The sequence below is a fragment of the Anthonomus grandis genome, chromosome 3, assembly GCF_022605725.1.
Source record: "Anthonomus grandis grandis chromosome 3, icAntGran1.3, whole genome shotgun sequence".
Lineage (NCBI taxonomy): Eukaryota > Metazoa > Arthropoda > Insecta > Coleoptera > Curculionidae > Anthonomus > Anthonomus grandis.
In genome coordinates this window covers 664,273-685,047 of record NC_065548.1, presented here as the reverse complement: position 1 = coordinate 685,047, position 20,775 = coordinate 664,273, and the positions used below count along the sequence as shown (strand labels likewise).

Here is a 20,775-nt window from a genome sequence, read left to right as displayed (position 1 = left end):
TCGAATAAAACGAGTTTAGCCGACGATTGAAATTTAGAATCACCCTTGTCGTCACGACTGGGTCGCGATCGAATTCGAAGTCGTGATCGTATCGAGATCGAGTCGTGATTTTAGAATCCCAGCCCTGAATGTTTTCATTTGTTGGGTTTATTTAATAGTGCAAGAAATAGGCCAATTTTAGCCATAAATTCTTTGAATTACTTAAGTACCTAATGAACAAGTTCTTTTTAACCCTTATAAGTAGATATTGTCTAGGTAGGTAAATATGGAGGTATAAGTATTATAGGTACCTAAATTGTGCAATCTTAAATGCAAACAGGTAATTATATTTTATGGTATACAGTGTAGATATATCCTAAAAACTTAATTTATTTTTCAGTATTGTTGCGCATTTGTTGTAAGAATGTCAAAGTTTAGCCCCGTAGTGTATAAAGGTGTTTTAGATTTTAAAGCAAGGACTATAGTACTAAACGTACATGATGCACTTGTGCATCAAACGTCTCTATACCCTATTTCAGAAGTGTGTAGAGCAATAAAACCTCATTAGGTATGCAAAAGTGGTACCTGGTGATCCACCAATATTTTATGCCACTACCTTAGTTGGGTATTAGTTTCAATGTAAAATTCTTTCTTTTCGTTAATTGCAGGTAGTGCCACCCGGTTTTGGGTCAATTTATGAGTTTTGCCCATTGTTACCCACTGATAAACATTGAAAACGGTTCGCCAAAGGCGTGCAACTGGGACTTGTTTTTTACCTTATAATTAATGTACTTAAATGCTATTTTATTTTAGAAAGTTACTTTTGTTTAAATGGAATAATATATTTTTTTCACAAATTTATTGAACATAATATGTAGAGTAAAACAGTTGAAAATGTCACTTTTGGATCTGGCACTTTTTGAACAGTGTATACCAATTTTAAATTATAATAGATTGTAGTCTTCTTCGTCATCTGACGAACTGTCATCACCTCTTGACATTATAATTAAAGGATCGGCTGTCTGATCGATGAGGTTGTCAAGATCCCACATTTTGTCCTCTTGCTTAATTACATGCTGGACTGCTTTTCGCCAATTCTCTGGTGTCGCTTCCGTAATGGCTTGATCAAACAGTAGCTTACTTTTACCTGCGCCCATATCAGTTCTATTATATTTTTCGGCTATATCTTCCACGGCGTATTTCATGAAACGAGTTTTGTGTAAGTTTGCTATTGCCAGCAGTTCTTTTTTTATCAAATTTGCTTCAAACGCAATACCTTTTGCAGTCAGCCAATCGATAATTTCTTGCTTTCTCCAACTTGAAGTTGGCGTCTTCTCTATTCGCCGTGAATGATAGCTTGCGTTATCCATAACCACCACCGAATTAGCCGGAAGAAATTTTATCATTTCACCAAAATAGTCCTCGAAAACGTCTGAGTTCATGTCTTCATGGTAATCTCCTGTGCGAGTCGACTCAAAGGTTAGCAGACCTTCTTTTAAAAATCCCTCTTCGCTTCCAATATGTGTGATTATAAGTCTTTTTCATTTTCCCGAAGGTACTTTAATACCCGTAGACAGGCCTTCTATGAAAGCTTGGCGAGCACTGGTTATATTTTTGTCTTGCCACATTTTTTGGACTATATAACCTTCGTTAATCCACGTCTCATCAAGATAAAAAACTTTCTTTTGCTCCCTGCGGTACTGCTTGATACTTCTCAAGTATTGTCGTCTCCAACAAACAATTTCGTCGCTCTCCAGTAAAAGTGCTTTGCGGTTATGCTTTTCCCAGGCAAAATCCATATTTTTTAAAGTTTTCCATAAAAGTTTTCTACTTATCAACGGAATACTGTCATCTCGGCCAAGCTCCATTAAAATTTTGTCTAGGGTGGGTATTTCCTTTTTAAAATAAAAAGAGTGAACTTTTCTTCGAATTATACATTTAGCATTTTCATCAAGGACTTTTGTAGGTCGTCCTGGCTTTTGCTTGGGAGATTCCACTTGACCTGCTACTTTTCTTTCCCGCAACAATTTGAAAATGGTGGACTTTCCAATTCCACTCATTCGAGAACATTTTTCAACAATTTCTTGCACAGTAAAACTAGGGTAATCGTGTTTTATGCAATCATGTACATTTAAAATAATAACTTTTTCACTCAGCGATAGTGGAGAATTTTTAGTACATTTTTTTGTTGGACTGAATACCTCCATTTTTTTAAATATTGGGATAATAATATTGTGATTACACTACAGCGTAGCAGTGACTACTAACGTTTAAAATATGATTTAAAAGTATTTATAGTCTGTATATATTACCTGACCCCATTTTTGCATGTTACAAAGCGTTAAAAGATAGGTATCTATACAAAAGGATTAAAAGTATTTATTTAGTATTTAATCTCTTTCAAAATAAAGGCGTTTAATCCGTGAAAATTAAATTCATAAATATTATAAGTACCTGCGCCTATGAACTACCACGAAATGTAGCCAAACAGAACGGAATTCCCCAGTTTATTGCTCTATACACTTCTGAAATAGAGTATAAGTACTGTTAGAAATCTAGTTTCTACATGTGCCAATATGACAGGCATAAGTAAAGCAACCATTTACAGACTTCTTAGTGACAGAAAAAGTGAAAACCGTGAGAACTTGCCTAAGAAGAGTGTAAAGAAAACTGCCGGTAGGAAGCCGATAGCAGTTGATGAGACAGCAAAGCATATCATCAGGAGGACAGTACATTAACTTTATTTTAAGAATGAAATCCCAACTATCGACAAAATTTTGACACTTATAAAAGAAGACAAAAATGTACCAGAAATGGGAAGAAAAAAATTATGGAAAATTTTACACGAATTACATTTTTTTTGGCAAAAGCAAAATAGAAAATCTATTTTAATAGATAAAGAAGAAATAGTCTGTCTGAGAAGAAAGTATTTAAGGCAAATTAAGGAGTATCGAAAGGAAGGAAGAAACATTTATTATTTGGATGAAACCTGGCTTAACGAAAGACACACCGTGAGCAAGTGCTGGCAGGATAAAAATGTTGGAAGCTCCCGTCAGGCTTTTTTAGAAGGTTCATCGACTGGCTTGAAGTCTCCTTCTGGTAAGGGCCACAGATTGTTTTTACACTTATCCGGCGAAATTTAATTATCGCGTAGGAATATGTATTTCCAACTTCGAAAGACCGTAAAACCAAAATTGTTACGAAAAGGTGCGAAATTTACCTTAATTGGTGTTCTCTGTCGCCAAAAATTCGGGCGACTATATCCGCTCTCCGTTCCACCGTTGATTGAAGAGGCCTGAAGATACGCATATTTACGGGCAAAAACGTGACCCAAAAAGCGCGCGGCGGGTAGATGGCGCCACGCTCAAACGCGCGCGGAAATCTTTTTGCCGTTTGTGTCTCATTATTGTTTAGCGGAGCTCGCTAGCATCGTCTAAGGGAGTTTTTGCATGTTTGGCGTATTATTTTGTATTATTATTGTTTTGAATTATGTCAAATTCAAGCAAAATTAACGAGTGTGCTTATCGGGGATGTACTAATACTAGGAAGAGAAAAAACAATTCTCTTAGGTTTTTGAAAATTCTTTTAGTTTTTTTAAATGGGAAACTGAAAAATACCAGCAAACGAGAGAAAAAAAAACTTCTAAGAAGCCGCATAGCAAAATACGTATCGTATCTAATCAATGATTGAAAATTAAATCTTGCCTCTTCAGTCAATGTTTAAACAAATAAAATAAAAAATATTGATAAAGATTGTTTAAATAATCTTTATATGTAAATACTTTTACTACCATTTATTTATGATTATTTCGTTATGTAAAATTTTCTGCTAAAAATATATACGAGCCCCGTCTTATTTCAGTTGGCCCGCTTAGTAAAAAATGAATTTATTATTCTTTTATCGCATCTTTATTCCACAATATTACAATACCAAAAAGTATCTCATATAAACATTATGTGTTATATCTAAAATTAGAAGAACTAGCAAGAAATTTGGGATAGTTTTAATCAGGGGTAGTATCAGAACTTAATAAACCCCATGCCTCAAAGAATTGCGACTGTTTTAAAAAATAAATATATGTTCAATATAAATGAGTTTACTTTCCCATTTTGTTGTGTTTATAGAGTAAGTAAAGCTTATTATTTGTTTAAAACTATATAACACTATAAAATTTGTCTTTTTTTTTTTTGGTGTTTAAACAGAAATTATTAAGAATTTTCAATTGGGCCAACTGAAGTGGGACGGGGCTCGTATAATATGAACAATGTAATTACATGGCGATTTTTCATAATGCCCAATGCCCGGGCAATTTAAGAAATATGATGCTATTTATCAAACCAGAATATTAACCCAAAAATAATCCAATTTTACCATTTTCTTTGGTTGGATATATAGGGTTGGACTGTTTTTGGGTTATGTATGCTGCTTAAGTATTTTTGAAATCAATTATTTTCTTGGGTATTGGTAATTGTTAAAACATAAAATTTATCTTGCTTCTGTTAACATATAATTTTAATAACGTTTCGGTCTTCATATTCTTGACCTTTATCAAATCTACAATAGACATTTTTAGATTTAAAAAAAATACATTTAAAAGTTTTCAGCTAAAAACTTACCCTATAAAACATAAAAGTCAATCTAAAGGTGAGTAACATATACAGGGTGTTCCGTTGATCATGTTACAAACTTCTATGGCAGATAGAAAACGTCAAAAGAAAAACAAAAGTTCCGGAAAAGCTTCCTCAGGGAGCTAGAGCTGTTTGAAAATAACCTTTAAAAACTAGTTTTTTTTTAATAGCTCCGGAACTACTTTAGCTATCGCAACCAATTTTGGGAGGTAAATTATTGTTAGTACGTTTATTCTTTTGAACCTACTAAATAAAAAAAAAATATTTATCAGGGGCTTCAGAATCAGGATAGTATTTGGTAAATTTGGGCCCATTTCTTTAAGACTTTAATTTCTGTCCCAACATGGTTTGGACATTAGATTATGATGTTCCTATACTTTTTACATAAAAAAAGGTGCTCTTAGTAAAAGTCGGTAAATATCACCGTTTTTGTGGAAATTGACTAAAACCAAACTATGATGCTGTATCTTGAATTAATTATTTTAATAATAATAATGCTAATTCATTGCCACTGTCAGTATTTTTTACATGATATTAATTCCCTTTTTATTACGGTTAAGTAATGGATTACACTTTTGCTGAATACGCCGATATGCTTTTAATTTATGAGGAAGTTCGATGTAATGGCAGAGCTGCTTCTGGACTATATGAAGAGTGGTTTCCCGAAAGGCGAATCCCAGCTCACACACTTTTTGAAAGGGTCAATCAACGGCTCAGGGAGACTGGCTCTGTTAAAATAAAACGCCAAGATAATGGCGCGCAAAGGAACATCCGAATCCCGGATTTTGAGGAAGAAGTGCTTCAGCGATTTGAAGATAACCCATCAGTAAATACGCGAGCAGTTGCTGATGCGATGCATGTAAATCATGTTAGGGTATGGAACGTTGTTAATGAACAGCTCCTTCGGCCCTACCACCTGCAAAAGGTGGAATCATTAGGACCCAATGATTTTAGGCCCCGCGTGAATTTTTGCCAGTGGTTTCTTGACCGGTGTACAGAAGAACCTCAATTTCCAAAATATGTCCTTTTTACTGACGAGGCTTTATTTACAAAAGAAGGCATTTTTAATTCTAAGAATAATCACGTGTGAAGTGAGGAAAACCCTTGGTGGATGATGAATACCCATGGTATTCATTTTAGCCGCTATCAACATAAGTTTTCGGTCATTTGTGGGCCGGCATTGTTGGAGAACGCTTAATTGGTCCAATTATGTTGCCTCCTCGTTTAACGGGAAATATTTATTTAATTTTTTTAAGAAATGTACTGCCAGAACTATTAGATGATCTGCCCCTAAATATACGACAGAACTTATGGCTACAACACGATGGAGCGCCAGCTCATTTTCCACTTATTGTCCGCGAGCTTATAAATGAAAATTTTGGAAGGGGCTGGATTGGCCGCGGAGGCCCTGTCACCTGGCCAGCGCGCTCACCAGATTTGACACCCTTAGATTTTTTTCTTTGGGGGCATATGAAAAGTCTCGTATATGAAACTCCAGTCGAGTCAAAAGAAGACCTGGTGGCCAGAATTTCCGCAGCCGCTGAAGTTATCCAAACCACGCCTGATATTTTTAACCACGTCAACCTTAATATGGCGCGTAGATACAATAAATGTATCGATCGTGGCGGCCGGCATTTTGAGCAATTAATATTTTAAGTTTATTTTTGTAATACCAATTTTTAATAAAATTTGTTTACGTTTCTAAAATTGTTAATTTGTTGGTTTTTTAGTACACTTAAAATCATTTAAACATTTTATGCCTCAAGGTAATTAAAGTGACAGTTAATTAATTTGAGTACCAATTTAATAAAGTGGCTACCTTAACTTTTTTTAAACATTTGTTTTATATTTACGCCAGATTTTTTTTTTTAATTGTTTATTAATAATAATAGATAATTCATTTTTGTATCTCATAACTTGCTTTTCGCCAATTTTCACAAAAACGGTGATATTTATCATTTACCGACTTTTACTAAGAGCACCTTTTTTATGTAAAAAGCATAGGAACATCATAATCTAATACCCAAACGGGCAGAAATTAAAGTCTTAAAGAAATGGGCCCAAATTTACCAAATACTCCCCTGATTCTGAAGCCCCTGGTAAATATTTTTTTTATTTAGTAGGTTTAAAAGAATAAACGTACTAACAATAATTTACCTCCCAAAATTGGTTGCAGTAGCTAAAGTAGTTCCAGAGCTATTAAAAAAAAACTAGTTTTTAAAGGTTATTTTCAAAGAGCTCTAGCTCCCTGAGGAAGCTTTTCCGGACCCATGTTTATATGAACTTTTGTTTTTCTTTTGACGTTTTCTATCTGCCATAGAAGTTTGTAACATGATGAACGGAACACCCTGTATATGTTTTTAAGGTTAATTTTTTTTCAAGGTATTTTTTTTTAATTTATAAGCCGTAGGCCCAAAAGCTTAAAACACTTTACCATATGAATATTTTTGCACCTTGTATAAAAAATAACAGCCTCTGGTTCTGCCGAAATGTAGGCAAACTCTATAATATACTGTACTTTTAAAAATAACAAATTTATATTACTTATTAGATTTTATACTTAAAAATTAGAAAAAAAAACAAAATATGAAACTAAACCTTTCAATATTTTCTCCCAAATTTATACTATGGAATATGCGAATATGTCCTCAAACAGAAATAGCGCAATACGAAAACTCCCATTTCTCTGCGATATTATGTCTGGTAATTTTTAATACCAAGGCTGCCAAGGGAGTTTCATCATTCCTACGTATGGGGGCGCCACCTCTTAGCTTCTTAATTGCTAGATAAAGCAAAGAACGGCTGGCTGCCGCGGTCACGAAATTTTATACAGTATTTGCGCATCTTTTCCCGTTTCAATCAACGGTTCCACATATATTTTTGTTGGTGGGGAGCGCCAAATGGTACTGCATACCATGAAAGCCTGGTTGACCCAGGCGCAATAAGAATAGGCAAATAACAAATTATAAATAGATTGACGCGATCGCATACATACAATTATTTCCCAAACTATTGCAACAATAAAACAAACATAAATAAACTAAAGAGTATAAGGATAATAAATACAGGTCATATTTGTACGGAACACAGATTAATAATTACACATATTGGGAGCTATAAAGGATTTTTAAATGGCGGTCTGTTTGAATTCGAATCGAAGTCAACTAAGGATCACCAGGAAGAAATGAATGCTGATGTTTTTGATTTTTCCGAAATGATCAAGTCAATTATCGAAAATTCAATTATTGTTATGGACAATGCCAGCTACCATTCAAGATTAATAGAAAAATTACCATCATCCTGCTGGCGAAAAGGGGAAATAAAAAACTGGCTTACCGAAAAAGAAATACCTTTTGGAGATGACGCGGTAAAAGCAGCGCTTCTGACAATAGTTGCAGAAAATAAATCAAAATATAAAAGACACTTTGTTGACGAAATGGCAAAACAACACAATATAACTGTACTTCGTTTGCCACCTTACCATTGTGAATTAAATCCTATAGAGTTAATTTGGGCTCAAGTAAAAGGATTTGTGGCTAGAAATAATAAAACGATGTGAGAGAACTTTTGAAAGCAGCAGTGGATAACGTTACCCAAGAAAACTGGAGCAATGCTGTGAATCATGCTATAAAAGAAGAAGAAAAGATGTGGACCCTCGATAATCTTCTAGAAGAAACTGTCGAACCCTTAGTTATAACAGTGAGAATGTCTGTTTCGGATGAAAGCGATGAGTAACGAATGTGATTTATAAATTGATTTTTTTTGTATATTTCGTAAATATTTTTAATGTAATATTTGTAAATATGGTTAATAAATTAAAAGAAACTTATATTTATGTGCCTTTCTTATAAATGACAAGATATGTCTAGAGAGTTGCATTTTTTATTGGTTGGTATTAAAAAAATGAAATTTTACAACAATTTTTTAAACATTTAAAAAACAATCAAATTGCGGTATTAATCAAATTTTTATATTTCATTTTATTTACCATAGTTTTATAATGAGGCTTTTCCGCTTTTAAGAAATGTTTCTTGTTAATTTAATAAATATAGGTTATACCTACCAACCATACTTTTTCTAAAAATCTTTATCTAATAGATAATAGATAAAATCCAACATTATTTATAAAGTTTTCATAACAGATAATTATTTAACTTAAAAATTAAAATCAATATCCATAGTCGGGACGACACTGGCAACCCGTTTGTCATAAAAATTAACTCGAAACCATTGTTCCGAATTTTACGACCTATTGTATTTGAGACCATACAGGACTTGTCCACTTAAAATTGGTAAAAACAGCCTGGTTTATCATTTTGTTACATGTAGAAAAATGGAAGACTCTATATTTATGCTACTTCTGCATAAATAATGAGGCACTGTGCTCTCACCAAAAAGGAAATAGAGTATAGGATTTCTCACGGAAATCAATTGGGTTTAGAACCCATAAATTTATTTCTGGTTATACACTATCGCGAAAAGAAGGGTTGTATTTTTTTTGGTTGCTTTTATAATGTAATAATTTGGTATTGTGTGAAGATAATACTGATCGCCATCTAGTGTAAAGTGGGTTAAGGACCTTGTAAAAAAATAAGAACTCCTAGATGACGTTAGCGGCTTTTTGCTTTGAATTTTAAGCAATTTACTGAAATCAGGCTATTTCTTTCTCTCTATCTCTCACTGATTCACGTGATTTTTCTATCTGTCTGTCACTTACGCCATGCTCAAGGATCAACTTTTTACATATTGGCATTTTCGATACCAGGTTGTTGTTGCCATAGTTTTTCCTATAATTTAAATACTTTACCTTTTGGGATTAGATTGATTTCCGTACTCGCTACAACTTAAAACTAAGCAAGGCAACGTTGTATTAATTGGCAAATCTTGTAAAACTGGATCTACGTGGGATTATCTAGTTAGGTTAACTAGTTCAATTACTCGAGGTTTGGATTTGACCTCATGGCGCCACTAACCATGTAATGTGAAAAATTACTTTAATCCACTCCGACATCTTGAGGTAAGCTTGACGTTCCCGGCATATTCTCTCATGAAATAGTTTATAATAATCACGTATAGAGACAGATAATATACAATAATATCCCTATTCAGCGTACACTATTGGGGCTTTTGATACTAATTCGTTTTTAGTGGTGCTCAGGTAAATCTGGAGAAAATTAAGTTTTTATGAAGCCATTACCTTGGAAATCATTTTTTTTTGACCACAAGTTTATAAAGATGAAAATTGTTGGTAAAGTGTACAGACACATGTCCTCTGAATGTGCCAATGTTTATTTCATTCGTGAAACACCAGTAGTTTTGGAGAAATTTGACTTTATGCGGAAGCGAGAAATTCCCTGGACCAGGAGTTTATGGGAAAAAAGATAAGAATATTCTTAAAAGATGTTTGGACAGAGAAAAGGCCTTTCTTTCTCAATAATTTAATGTACGAAGGATCCTTGAACACTCTTTGAGTTAGAGGTAATTTTGTCCACGATAGTCATAAAAGTCAAATCGCAACTCAAGATTTTTATTCTTTAGCGGACGTTTTTTCCCACAACATAAAACCACATAATGAAATATATACATGAAAAATATTTTCATGATTTGTTTACAATAATCTAAAAGAGATCCCGAGGATGAATTTGAGGATAAAACCGTGATTCAGGGTCAAGGATTTAGATAGTCAGAGCAGTTTTAGTTGGAGTTTGTGTTGTCTTCTGCTAATTTTACGTTATATTACAATACAAGATTAAACTTACTAGAGAAACTCTCTCTCGGTGACAAGACGGTCGGATTTGGGTACGGCCAGGCGAACTCCTCGTGTAGCTGCTTCATCGCCGCAACGAAATCGTCAATTCTGGCCGCCCGGTCCCGCTCTTTGCCCAACCAGGCGACCAGGTGGAAATCCAAATGGGCGGCAAAATAACCCAAATCGGTCAGACGTCTGTTGGACAACAATCGACGCGCGTGTTTCTGCAGGATGACGTCGATGAAGAACTCTTCGGCCGTATTACTCGGCGAGTTCCTAAAAAGAAAATGCTGTATGTTTCTTATACGACATTCCGCGCGGATGAAAATCTGGACCGTCACCACTTTAGGAACCCAAAACAGGAATTAAACGCGTACAAATTGAACAAGAAAGTTTATATCGAAGGCTTTTATAATTATGATCTGTGAGTGTACTGACACTATACAAAGTGGATATACAGGCAGAGAAAAACAAACCACCGAGAAGCGACAAAACCCGCATTTACCGTTGATTTTCTGGGGTCCAATTTTGGTGCCCTTGAGCGGGCTTAAATGACTAGCGCTACATATAAAGTAACGGAGAAAAATCGTTTTGGCACTTTAATAGTTCCGTACACGGAGAGAAATACGACAATTAATAGATTAAAAATTTTATTGGGAATTTGAAATGAAAACTATTACATTATTTTACTGTTGGTATAGTGAAGTTACCTAAACTATACCGGGTGACACAGGAAAAAGGGAACACGCAACAACTTTTTTATTTTTCAAGATAAACAAATGTATGAAAAAATATACTGGATGTCCCATTTAAAATAAGAAAGTTCTTGTCATTTTCGGTTCAACCGTTTGGTAATTAACATACCAAATTTCATTTGTTTATCTTGAAAAATAAAAAAGTTATTGCGTGTTCCCTTTTTCCTGTGTCATCCGGTATAGTGCCAACTATAAAAATTACCATTTAGGATAAATAATGAAAAAACAAAAAATCTTCTAAAAAAACTTTCATTTTTTGAGGAAATAATATTGGCTCATTGTATAATGAAACACAAAAATACATTGGCAACAATTAAATTAAACCTAGGTACATTCATACATTCCGCAAAATTTTTAGTTTTCAAACATTTTTATCTTTATTTGTTTTTAAGACCCTATTATTATATTTAATGGTGTAAAATATTTTCAATATTTTCAACCTATTTTCAACCATAAAAAATTTTAAGATAAAGGTTTTTGGAAAATGTGCACAAGGGTATTCATAATTAATAGTTTTCATTATGTTAAATAAATTGTTAGTTATTCCCTGGTTTATGCACATTTTCTCAAAATTACAATTGAATATTTCCTTTAATTTAAATATATATTATGAAATAAACCCTTCTGGCGGAGATTGTAAGCCACCAAAATTACATATACTGGAATTATAAGCCTTAAAATGAAGAAATAATCTATTTATATCAATTTCATCACACATTTTGCCGAAATTGGTGCAGGTATCACAGTTAATATGAACTTCAAGTGCTCTTTTCATAATATAGCCACAAACATACCGAAAGGCATTTTCTGTGGGAATATGGTCGGCCTTATAACCAGAGAAAAACAAACCACCTGAACCACCAAAAAAAACCACCACACGTGGTTTGTTTTTCTCTGATATTACCGGACTAACCGACGGCTGGCAAGGGACCGGCAATAAGACAGGTATACCAAATAAGCTCGCACATGCGTAAGAAAAATCGGTCCCGGCTTTGTCCCTTCTCGGTGGTTTGTTTTTCTCTGATACAGGCATGTGCCACCTAGTTGGATCAATGGATCTTTGCGTTCACGTCACTAAACACAATTGTTTCTCATCCGCTCTCTCTAATTTCTAATTTAGACAAATCAAATGAGAAAGAGCACAGAACGTAAGTCTTCAAAATACTCGACCCACGGTCGGAGCGACAGTTATGAGTTAGACAAGGACAAACATCCGATCGCATGTCTATGATAAATTTTCAACATCATTGGCTCCCCATCGGGTTTTAAAATCGATTATTTCCTTTCGGGAGGGTGCCCGTTTTCGCAAAAATGTACTAAATATAATACATTTTTTATATAGAAGTATACAATATATAATATATGTTTTATGTTTAGATATTAAAAAAATTACTTGTTTTCTTCTAATGACGAAAGGAAACCACGGCTTGTAAATAAAACAAATTTTAATTTAGAATTTTCTGTAATAACATGTTTGTTTATGTTCTCGACTTTGCTTTGCCTTGCCAAAGAGTTTTAGAGAAATTTGATTTGTTTTGTTTTCTTATTTACTGTTCATCGTTGTGTTTTGTGTTTGGTTGAAGCTCTATTGAAATAGTTTTTTGCCAAACCTTTTTCTGTTTTACAAACAGTTCTTTTGAGAACTTATTTGGTGCCATTCGGTATTTAACCTAACATTCGAATGCCTGGAAAACGCTTGAATTCTCAAGCTCGTATGCTTGTTGGAAATTTAATCTCGTACTTTACGTCTGAAAGAGATAATAAGGGACCCCTAATTTCCTTGAATGCTATCCAAGAGGTAAATATTATTTTAATTTTTGATTAATAATTAGGAAATGTCTACCACACTATACTATATACTATATACTAAATAGACTTAAAAAATTTAATTATTATGAAATATGCTATAATGAGGATGGGTAAACATAGCCTTATAATAAAAAATATAAGTTATAGTAATAATGAACATTATAAATATAGTTAATTTTTTTTATTTTAGTAAATAAATATTTGAACTTTGCAGAGAGTTGCTGATGCTTTGAAGATAAGCCTTCGAACAGTATCAAGCATAAAAATTTCCAAAGACCGAAATGAGTTGCCCTCAACATCAGGCAAGGACCGGCCACGGAGGAAGGAAAAGACTCAAGATCTTAATGAATTTACAAAAATGGATGTTCGTAGTACATTGTATGACATGTATGCACAACATTATTACACTGCATCATTTTATAGCTAAACATTTTATTTTATCTTTTCAGAAAAACAAGTTACAATTCATATGCTAAAGGAAGAGCTACATCGAAAAGAAATTCTTCACATTAGTTATGGAAGCCTTCGAACACTCCTCGTTAACCTGGGATTTAAATACCTTAAGGATGATAACAGACGTGCATTAATGGAGACAACCAATATATCTTCAATGAGGGCAGCTTTTTTCAGAAAATATATGGAAAACAAAAACTCACCATTTGCACGTCAACTTCTGTTTTTGGATGAAACTTGGATCTTTTCTAAAGGCAGCAAGATGAGATCATGGGGGATTAAGAGTGTTCGTAAGCCAGGTGGTTTTGATGGAAAACGTTTTATTGTGTTGCATGCTGGACATAGTGGAGGATTTATTAAAAATGCCAGTTTAATTTTTGCCTCTAAATCGAAAACATTGGATTATCATGGAGAAATGAACCACGAACTATTTACGAAGTGGGTTGAAAATCAGTTGATCCCAAATCTAGAGGAACCTTCATTAATTATAATGGATAATGCTCCGTACCATTCTGTCCAGCTAGAAAAACAACCTTCATCTTCATGGAAAAAACAAGAAATTGCTGAGTGGTTAGTGAAAAATAATATACCATACAATAGACAAATGTTTAAGCCTGAGTTATTAAGCATAGCAAAAATGTACAAAAGGCCAAAGCAATATAAAATAGATAAAATATTGCAAGAAAATGGACATGAAGTTTTAAGATTGCCACCCTATCATTGTCAATTTAATGCGATTGAGATGATTTAGGCTGATGCCAAAAATTTTTACAATACCCATATTGGTGAAAATGGGCATAAAGATGAAAATGTACTGGATATGTGGAAAAAATCATTAGAGAAATGTACACCAGAAGTATGGAACGCTAAGGTTTGCCACACTGAAAAAATAATCAAGGACTGGTATGATAGGGAAGTCATTATTGAAGAGATACCCCAAATTCTGATTAGTTTAAACAGTGAAACTAGCTCAGAAGATAGTGACAGTGATTATTCATAACTGAATTTTCTATCTTAAACTTTGATATTTTTTTGTTCAATGAGAAAAAACTTGTTTTGAAAAAATGTTTTGGTGTAAGAATATTTGGGTTACGGTATAATATACGGGTTGCTCCATTTCTTTTAGCATATTATCATAATAAGTATCTCTTATTAACTAAATCTCTTGTTTGTAAAAAAAAAGAAAAATTTGAATGGAGGTACAAAAGATTCATTTTTTGTTTTTTTTTGTCAATAACTTGTTTTTAGAAATAGGACTGCAATAAAATAAATAATAATGGTTTAAAAGGCTCATGAAAACATTATAATTATGTCTCAAACCTTTATACAAAGTGTTAAAGCTTTTCATGAGCTTTAAAGGAATAAAGTTCATGGAAATTTATCGTTATATAATATGTATACTGTCTATTTTCGATGAAAATCTTTCTTTATTAAAAATTGTTATTAATATTTTATCGTGAAGTAAAAAAAAATCTTATGATAACTTTTATGAGGTCCTAAAAGACACTGTGTATGAAGTACCTTATGTCAAAAACTTAATTAAAAAAGTACCTATTGCATTTATAAGTAGAAAAGACGTGAGTAATTTAAAGAAATATTCTACCAGTAATAAAGAACAGCAGGTTGAAATAGACAGCAAATAGCTATAAATAAATTAGCTGCCCTAAAAGTGACAATATACTAAAAACAAATTTCAAAGAATCGCAGATTTCATCTCTGGCGAAAATCGCCGCCACGGAAATTGGGCATAAAAACCTATTTTTTTTTTAAGTTTAAAAATTAAATGCCGCCGCCACTGATGCTGGTTTGACAACTAATTGATTCATATAAACATCAACCTTGAACATGTGATGACGTAAACGCAAAGATCCATTGATTCAACTATAGGCACAAAAACTCTTTACCCAAAAAGGCTGGGTATCCTGTATGACGCACAGATGCGTCACAGACAATTATTGATGTTTCTCTTGAAAAAGGTTAGAGATGCACATATAATACCATATATATTTTTTAAATTATTTTCTTTTTACTGGTGATGTGAGCAATTAAAAAATAAGCCAAAAACAATTGGAAACTTTGGTTAGAATAATCTTCTAAATAATATCAAATACAGTGCGAACGTAAAGGTTGGAATAAATTCATTTAAAATTCAGGGGTATGTTCAAAAAAAAAACGCTCGGACATGTCGATTTTTATTTTTAACTGCGGGTTTTCTTACTATAATTTTATGTATACAGGGTGGCCCAAAAATAAGTTACGGTCATCAACGTAATTTTTTTTAAATGTAAACACCTATTTTTTATTTTAAATTTAGGTTCTACATCAAATTCTAAGTACATTTCATGTACCATGTCCTATACCTAAACTCGACCGTTGACGATTGAACACAATAAAAGGCTATTTTTGGAAGAGTTATTTATATCAAGCAAGAATACATAAAAATATTTTAATTAATTTATTAAGTGTTGAAAATGGCTGCCACGAACCTCTTGGCAATATCCCAGTCGATGCCGAAATTCTTATAAAACGTTATCGATAACAGAAAGTTCTATCAATCTTATTTCTTCCGTCATTCTAATTTTTAAGTCGTCAATGTTGTTTGGCCGATTAACATAAACTTTGGACTTAAGATACCCCCACAAAAAAAAAATCTAAAGGAGTCAGATCCGGCGATCTGGCCGGCCATTCAATTGCACCCCTCCGACCAATCCAACGTCCAGGGAAAACGGTATCCAGGTACTGGCGCACGGGACGAGTGTAATGGGCTGGAGCTCCATCTTGCTGATACCATAAGGAATTATCTAATATATCCGGGTCTTCTGGATCGGGGTATAAAGTGGCAAGGCATGGAACCAAGTCATTTTCTAAAAACTCTAAATACCTCTCACCATTCAAGTATCCTTCAAAGAAAAAGGGCCCTATAACCCTGTTTTCAATCACCCCCGCCCAAACATTTACTTTTTGAGGGACTTGGCTGTGGCACTCCATCATCCAGTGCGGATTTTCAGTAGCCCAATATCGGCAGTTTTACCGGTTTACACTACCATGAAGACAAAACGTTGCCTCATCAGAAAATACAATTTTTTTTGAAAATTGTGGATTAGCATGGCACAAGTCCATAAGTCTCTCACAAAGTTCTAAACGCCTATCTGGGTCATCTTCATTTAGTTCATGAACCAATTGAACTTTGTAAGGGTGCCATTTATTTATACCTAAATACTTAACGACGGATGTCTGGGATATCTGATTTTCTAACGCAATATTGCGAGTCGTTTTATGGCAATCTTCTTCAACTGCCAACAAAACATTTAGTTGCTTCTCTTCTGATATACTTGACCGACCTTTCGTATAATTATCCCTGACATGACCCAAATCCCGATATTTCTGTTCTATTTTACTGACAGTACTTTGAGATATACGTGGCCTATCAGGATACTTGGCATGATAAATTTCACAGACTTCCATCTGAGTGCGCATCTTGTTTCCATAACCAATCATCATCAAAATTTCTATTCGCTCTCGCTCACTAAGACGTACCATTTTTTGAAATTTTAATTTTATCTTTTGATAAACTTAACACAAGCAAAACTTTGCTTAGGCATCTAAATCAAACTAAATTCACTCAAAATTATTTGATGTCAACAAATTGTGACAAGTTAACAATCAAAAACACCAACCACAAATGTAAATAACCAAACAATAACTGATAGGTTGCTTGATATAAATAACTCTTCCAAAAATAGCCTTTTATTGTGTTCAATCGTCAACGGTCAAGTTTAGGTATAGGACATGGTACATGAAATGTACTTAGAATTTGATGTAGAACCTAAATCTAAAATAAAAAATAGGTGTTTACATTTTAAAAAATTACGTTGATGACCGTAACTTATTTTTGGGCCACCCTGTATACATAAAATTATAGTATGAAAACCCGCAGTTAAAAGTAAAAATCGACATGTCCGAGCGTTTTTTTTTTGAACATACCCCTGAATTTTAAATGAATTTATTCCAACCTTTACGTTCGCACTGTATATACTAATAAGAAGTGTGCAATTTTTCATATACTCATATGGCAGCTCCGTTAGGATGGTTAGATCCAAGTCTTGATGAGTTAACACGATTATTGTCGGTTGCGGTATTGCCACACCTCGATTGTGGAATAAAGAAAAATATTCGTTAAGTTAAATACAGGATATTACAACATTCGGTGCAAATATTTTAAGGGCGTATTATTGAAGTCAAAATAAGATTTTTTTCCTATAAACATGTGTCCTAAGATGCTCCTCCTGAGAACTACAGCCGAGACAATTTTCTTTTCAATTCAATTCAATAACCGTATATTCATCATAAAAACAAAATTACGTTTATGGTATTAAAATCAGCCAAATATTTATTTATTGGTTTCTAACCAAATTGAAATTAGGTTCCTAAAATTACTCTGGAAAACCCTTAAATTTTCGGTAAACATCTTTTTTATTAAGACCACTTGTGTAAATTTGACGAGGCACAAAAAGACTCTTTATAAAGTTCATAATAGCGTTTCTCGTTGAGTTAGTAAATAATAACCGTGTCAAGTAATCCTTTAGACCCTCGATATAAACCTAATCCTAAACCGGCACAAATAAGAAGCAAAATATCACAACAGACTCTCGGTAATAAACTACTCACAATCTAAAAACGTTCCACCAGTGTGAGGAAAACGGTATGAGGCTACTAAAGCGCGTTCTAGAAAAACTTTTTTTTTTTAAATTTAATTACAAAAGAACAATGGCAACAACAAAAAAATCTCTTACCGATTATTGTCGTTCTTCGGCGGAATGACGTTGGGCGCCGACTTCTTCCGGTTGGACTTGGGCGACACTTCCGGTAAAACGTTCATTTTCTCCACAGTTCCACCGCCTTTTTCCGGCAGTTTCGGGGATACGGTGGTGCTGTAGGAACGAACCCGAGAGCCTCCCTGTACGTTTCCCAAAATCAGCGAGATTTCCTCGGCGTTCGGACTGACCGGGGGCGTTTGTTTGTTGGTAAGTTTGCTCGGAAGTACGAAGGAATTCCGGGGTGATTCCACGTCGTTCGGATCTTATGAAAAATACCTTGTTTGTGAATAATGCGAATTAAGGTGACCTCAATACCGTCGTTATCGTCCGGCAGTAGTATATACAGGGTGTAAATAAATAGATGCGAAAAAATTCAAGGACTGATTCTTGGGTAAATTTTAAGAAAAAAAACTTTATATGAACGTATGTCCTAAAAGGCGTAACTTTTGAGATATCGGATGGCAAAGATTGAAGAAAAATACATGTTACTTTTGTAATACCTTTAAAACCCTTGTAGATATTTTAGTAAGATTTGGTATGCATTTTCTATGCGTTAAAAGGCATTTTTTGAGGCTCACTAATTTTTTTTATTTGTACCACTTGTGACGTTCGTGTAATCGCTAAAAAAAATAAAATCCATATACCTAAATGTATTACGTGTTTATTATTAATGTTTAGATGTGATTCTAATGTTTGTTTTAAGCCAAATGAAAGAAAAATAAATTAAATAATTATCATAAATGTTGAAAATGACCACCCCCTCTGCCGTTATGCAAGAGTCTATACGTCGCCGCATTTGTCGACGAATCCGTTAAAAAATTGCGGGAGAATTTTGAATTACGTCTCAAGTCATCAATATCCAGTATTGGAATCCTGAACACCAAAGTTTTTAAATGACCCCATGTGGTAAAATTTAGTGGATTCGTATCTGGTGACCGAGGTGGACCGGCCAAAACTGAGGAATGAAATTATGATTGTCTCGCTGGAAAAATTAGCTTCGTTGGTAAACATAATCTGCCTTAAAAACTCAGGGTTTTGCTCAATGACTTCTAACATCCATCGAGAAAATTCAAGACGCCTCTCGTGGTAATAGAGCCTGGACCCGTTGTACGTGATATGGATAAAATAATTGATCCTTTAAAATAGTCCATATGATGACATGTAGCTGCAGACCAATTTTTCTAGTACTGGTGTCGGGTTGTTCATCAATTATTAAATTAAGTACTGCTTGGTTGAAAAGTACCAGTTTCTTGTAGTCTTTGATGAAGGCGTGCAAATAATGTATGATGAGGTGCCATTCGTTGAGCGTACATTTCGGATGCTCCTTCTAGATGCTTACAATGAATTTCCGTTAGCAAGACGATAAACAAAAAGCATATCGGTCATTTCTGCATTTGAATTATTTGCCATTTTGATGAAATGGATCAAAATTGCACAAAGAAGTTTCTACTTTAGAGGAGGCAAGAACTAACAATCATCAGCAGGCATTTAACAGGTTAATACAGATTAATAAGTTAATACATTATTTGAAAGGTTAAGTAAACAGTGGTGTATCATATTTTTCATCAAAAATATTTACTTTAAACCTTACACGAACATCATTGATACAAATAAAAAAAAAATAGTGAGCCTCAGAAAATGCCTTTTGATGCATAGAAAATGCATACAAAATATTAATAAATACAGGTATTGTAAAAAACATATACTTTTTTTCAATCTTTACCGCCCGCTATCTGCAAAGTTAGGACTTTTAGAACATACGTTCATATAAAGTTTTTTTCTTAAAATGTACCCAAGAATCAGCTCTTGAATTTTTTTGCATCTACTTATTTACACCCTGTATACAGTGCCGAACGATAACGACGGTATTGTTGTGTTTACATTCATCCTAGTGTTAAGATAGCCTATTCATCTTTTCTTTCCAATCTATCTTGGATAAATGATAAAATCAGTGATGAAATCATTATTAAATGTTTATTACTTGGACGGAAAATAATGGAAAGGATCATCTGCTGAGAAATAGCGTAAGTGCGGAACATTCGGATCTTTTAGATACACTAAATTTTAATGGACTTATGCAAAGTGAGAAATTATAACAATAGAATCAAAATTACTCTATAATATTGACTATATTAGAAATATTATGAAGTGTTTTACACCCGCAGTCAAAGAGGATAGTCATCGCCCCACCCTGGAATATTTACTTCATTTAGAATCTATGAAATTTCTTAAAAATCAAATTTTAATGAAATTAATTATTAATAAATTATCCAAAATTCCGTGGAATAATATACTGATTAGTAATAATATTGATAATAATTTGAAGACATTTTGTTTATCAAACTAACGGATACCCACATTACTTTTCAATGCCAATAATTAAAGCAGTCTGAGAAAATAATAAATTTCATAAAAAATTTAAAATTTATCAACATCCTAACGATTTAATGACATTTAAACTAGTTATCTAAAGCTATAATTAGAAGTGATTTTGACAACTATATACACCACATAGAAAGTGAAATACCAACAAATTATAAATTATTTTGGAAACTTGTATCGGGTAAATAAGGTATCTGATTACT

At 33.5% G+C, this 20,775-nt stretch overlaps 1 protein-coding gene across 2 annotated transcripts in view; it reads right to left on the bottom strand.

Annotated features, from left to right (window-relative positions):
* LOC126734713 (guanine nucleotide exchange factor subunit Rich) overlaps positions 1-20,775 on the bottom strand; it is a 64,875-nt gene that overhangs the window by 6,670 nt on the left and 37,430 nt on the right. Inside the window, exons 17-19 of one of the 2 annotated variants that reach the window (XM_050438431.1) lie at positions 18,167-18,452; positions 18,042-18,107; positions 10,367-10,632 (exon numbers count right to left, since the gene is read on the bottom strand). In XM_050438431.1, coding sequence (XP_050294388.1) covers positions 10,367-10,632; positions 18,042-18,107; positions 18,167-18,452 — 618 coding nt within the window. The remainder of the gene's footprint in view (positions 1-10,366; positions 10,633-18,041; positions 18,108-18,166; positions 18,453-20,775) is intronic. The other variant, XM_050438432.1, reaches the window with a different exon arrangement.